This window comes from Bubalus bubalis, chromosome 3, assembly GCF_019923935.1.
Source record: "Bubalus bubalis isolate 160015118507 breed Murrah chromosome 3, NDDB_SH_1, whole genome shotgun sequence".
NCBI lineage: Eukaryota > Metazoa > Chordata > Mammalia > Artiodactyla > Bovidae > Bubalus > Bubalus bubalis.
This window is the reverse complement of record NC_059159.1, coordinates 21,859,156-21,863,581: the sequence shown is the minus strand read 5'-3', so window position 1 is coordinate 21,863,581 and position 4,426 is coordinate 21,859,156. Positions and strand designations below refer to the sequence as shown.

At 37.2% G+C, this 4,426-nt stretch overlaps 1 protein-coding gene across 1 annotated transcript; it reads right to left on the bottom strand.

The window, feature by feature from the left end:
• Positions 1–214: 214 nt before the first annotated feature.
• LOC102395996 (keratin-associated protein 3-3) lies at positions 215–942 on the bottom strand. The gene has a single exon (XM_006043362.4). It carries the CDS (start codon positions 866–868, stop codon positions 572–574), a length of 297 nt encoding a protein of 98 aa, XP_006043424.1. The 5' UTR covers positions 869–942; the 3' UTR covers positions 215–571.
• Positions 943–4,426: the final 3,484 nt, after the last annotated feature.

The window sequence follows — 4,426 nt, the reverse complement described above, 5'->3', positions numbered from 1 at the left end:
GAGGGAGGGGGGTTCAGGATGCGAAACACGTGCACAGCCGTGGCAGATTCATGTTGATGTATGGCAAAACCAATACAATACTCTAAAGTAATTAACCTCCAATTAAAATAAATAAATTTATATTTAAAAATAAAAAAAAATAAAATTATCTTCCCTTTATTTTTTTAAATGAGAGAAATATACCAAAAACTCTAACATAAATGAAAAACACAGCTTGCCACAGAAACAAAGTTTATTGGAAAACCATCAAAAGTTATTTTTCTTCTATGAAAATGCCCAATACAAGAAATGGGACCCAAGAAGCAACATGACCAAGAAAATAGAGTCTGAGGTCTTATAGATTTCACTACTATTTTGATAATAGATGATCTCTATCTATCCAAATGAACCAAAGGGTTACTCAGCCAAATAAGCATATTTTTAAACATTTTCTTTCCACGAAAATGAAAGTTAGGTTTTCCATATCTATGCCGTCTGATCTACATCATTATCTGATAAACTACTGAGGAAAGTAAATATCAAATAGATAGCTTCTGTGTTATTGCCAGGCACTGAGTGGGTTGGCCATCGGTCAGCAGCAGCTTGGGATGCAGGGCTCACAGCTGGGCTGAGTGTAGGTTGTGAGGTTGATGGTTTCCAGGCCTGGGGTGGGCTGGGAAGAGTTGAGCAGGAAGCAGGTGGGCACACAGGGCTGAGGAATGTGGCAAGGTGGGGGGCAGTTGTCACAGCAGGTTGGCTCCAGTAACCAGACTGTGTGTGGGCAGGTGCTGGGCAGGCAGACTCCACACCTGCAGAATTTGTCAGAGGAGCAGATGGTGGTGGCGGGGCTGGTGCGGACGTTGCAGCAGAGGGGAGCACAGCAAGCCATGGTGTTGGAAATCTGGTTTGCTTTTGGTTTCTAGAAAAGAAAGATGAGGTTTCTAGGATGAAATGTCTCTTCTCACTTTGGGACTCTTATATACTCCTCTCGTTGAGTGTTGGTCCAATCAGAAGACTTCCTCTTATTTGCATTTATGCCACCCTTTTCCACTAAGACTCTCTAATCAGTTTGGTATTTACTTGTCCATTAAGAGTTCCTGAGCTTATTAGGGTAATCATGTTTTTGACTCATTGACTTGTCATTAGATAATCACTTTTATCTTTACAGGGTTCTGGAATGCCAAATCTTGCATGAATTATGGATAATGAATCCAAGTGACAAATCAGCTATAGTTTCAGAGGCTAAATTCTTCTCTTCATCCCGCCCCCCCAATAATTTTAAATAATATGCTTAACATGATATGATTTTTAATGAATAATTTCAGAATATGCAACTTGATTAACTGGATCAAGACATAGCTACTTACAGATGAATGTTGCATGTGACTATATGCATATATACATCACAGATATATTTACCTTATTTATTGATGATATAATTCGGTTTCTATTGAGCAAGCAAGGTGACAGCCACAATAGACTAAGATGAAACCCTTTTCATTATTTTTAATAAATCTATAGTGAATTTCCAAAGATTGTATTACTCTATGGACTTTTTTTAAAAAACAGTTTCTATTCTCAAAGTTGTACCAGTGTTGTAGTGAGTCAGAGTGTGAATCCACCGGAAAAGATTCACCCAGGGCTGTTTTTTATTATTGTTAAATATACCACTATAAGAAAATCACCTCAGTCTTCACTCATTTTCACAGGAATTATATATTTTAAAATGAGATGCAAGAAAGAAGAAATCACAAGATTCATAAAATCACAGTGGGTTCTTGAAGGGAATTTGATCCAATGTGATTTAGCAAAATGGCATTCATAGAAATCATTTTTTTCACTGACTTACTTCCTACTTTGTATGTTTATTTGCTTTCCTATCTTAGGTCTTCAATTAGATTGTAAATTCCTTTGAGGAATACCTTACACACATTCTTTGCCTCAATTCACCTTGAATTGCCTTACTGTAAGTTGGCAGATAAGGAAGTTGAACCAAGTGATCTCCAATGTGTAATATACTATGATTCTAACATTTCTACATACATGCCCCATGATCAGCACAAAATTATTCAGAAAGTAGAATCTAAAGTACATAATTTGTTAAATAGCAAATGTACAGAATCTGTTGTCTAAATTACAGATTTGTTGAATAAACACAATGTATAGACTCTGTTGTCTCTGAGGAGACATTAGGGAAGACCAATTTAGTCTGCCTAAAAGAGAAAGAAGTTGGCTAAAATAAAATCAGTGAAAAATACTAAATGTCATTGGTTAGTAAACCTCATATATTTTGAGAAGAGGAACTTATTTGTGAAGTTGGTTTGATTTTGACTTAAATATTGATGTTTATCATAGAACACATCAAATGGAAATGAAAGTTGGAGACTCCTAGGTACTTTATAACAATATTTTTTCTTTTGTCCTTCCTCCATTTGCTACTTCTCAAATCCTACTTGTCCCTCAAACTCCAGCTTGAATATCCTTCATAAAGAAATTTTAGGTGGTTCTTCTAGATGTTTTCCTTCTTTTCTCTGCTCTCACATTTTATTCTACTATCTATTGTAGTTACTCATCTATATTTGTCTTCTTTCCTCCAAAGGTAACTCTTTGAAAGTGGGAATTGTGTCTTAATCTTCTTTGTCTCTGTCAAGCACTTAGGACAATGCCTGGAACACAGGCATTTAATAAGTGTCTACCGAATTGCATTAAATAACAGATTAGAATGAAAAATTTTATGTATCTATTTTTAGAATAGCCTCTAATAATAGTATAACATATTACATGATCAGAGTGACATTTCATTTGTGAACGGCTTTACAGTTGTCTGTTTTGATTTACATTCAAAAACTGTTCTGTTTTATATTCAAAGCTTCACCTAAACAAAACAATGGGGAAAATGTGGCTCAGCTCAGTGTTTGGGGTCTCTTCTGCAAGTTTGTTGATCTCTAATTGCCAATTCCTTAGCCTTTTTAGGGAAATAGGAAAAGGAGTACAGTCAAGGCTGTATATTGTCACCCTGTTTATTTAACTTATATACAGAGTACATCATGAGAAACGCTGGACTGGAAGAAACACAAGCTGGAATCAAGATTGCCAGGAGAAATATCAATAACCTCAGATATGCAGATGAAACCACCCTTATGGCAGAAAGTGAAGAGGAACTCAAAAGCCTCTTTTTTTTGTTTTTTTGTTTGTTTGCTTGTTTTTTTTTAATTTAATTTTATTTTTAAACTTTACAAAATTGTATTAGTTTTGCCAAATATTGATGAAGGTGAAAGTGGAGAGTGAAAAAGTTGGCTTAAAGCTCAACATTCAGAAAACAAAGATCATGGCATCCGGTCCTATCACTTCATGGGAAATAGATGGGGAAACAGTGGAAACAGTGTCAGACTTTATTTTTCTGGGCTCCAAAATCACTGCAGATGGTGACTGCAGCCATGAAATTAAAAGACGCTTACTCCTTGGAAGGAAAGTTATGACCAACCTAGATAGCATATTCAAAAGCAGAGACATTACTTTGCCAACAAAGGTCCGTCTAGTCAAGGCTATGGTTTTTCCTGTGATCATGTATGGCTGTGAGAGTTGGACTGTGAAGAAGGCTGAGCGCCGAAGAATTGATGCTTTTGAACTGTGGTGTTGGAGAAGACTCTTGAGAGTCCCTTGGACTGCAAGGAGATCCAACCAGTCCATTCTGAAGGAGATCAGCCCTGGGATTTCTTTGGAAGGAATGATGCTAAAGCTGAAGCTCCAGTACTTTGGCCACCTCATGCGAAGAGTTGACTCATTGGAAAAGACTCTGATGCTGGGAGGGATTGGGGGCAAGAGGAGAAAGGGACACCAGAGGATGAGATGGCTGGATGGCATCACTGACTCGATGGACATGAGTCTGAGTGAGCTCCGGGAGTTGGTGATGGACAGGGAGGCCTGGCGTGCTGTGATTCATGGGGTCGCAAAGAGTCGGACACGACTGAGCGACTGATCTGATGTGATCTGAAGTGAGTTACTTACAGAGGCAGGGGAAAAAATTAAAATTAAAAATAGATATGGACCTTGGAATTTAAAGTGATTCTAAACTTAGAGTTTAATATAATATCTTTTATTATCCAGGCAATTTTCTTCACATATTTACATATCCCTGTGTGACCTCTTTTTGGCTATAAGATTTATGTTGATGTCATCAGAAAGTGTAATTCTGCTGGACATATTTATGGGTTCATGATGCATACATGTGTCAAGAGTCAGGTAATTATGGCATTAGACACTGAGACAGTCCATGGTTTGGGAAAGAGAGGTGTTTATTTAAAGCAAGGAGGTCCATGATAGCATTTTTTCCACTTCTTATTTGAAATCATTGTTCAAAACATAGAACACTTCTGCAAAACTGAAGGCACAGAGTCAGAATGTTTTTTCTAGAGCTTCTTATTAAAGGCCATTTGCTGAGCAGCTC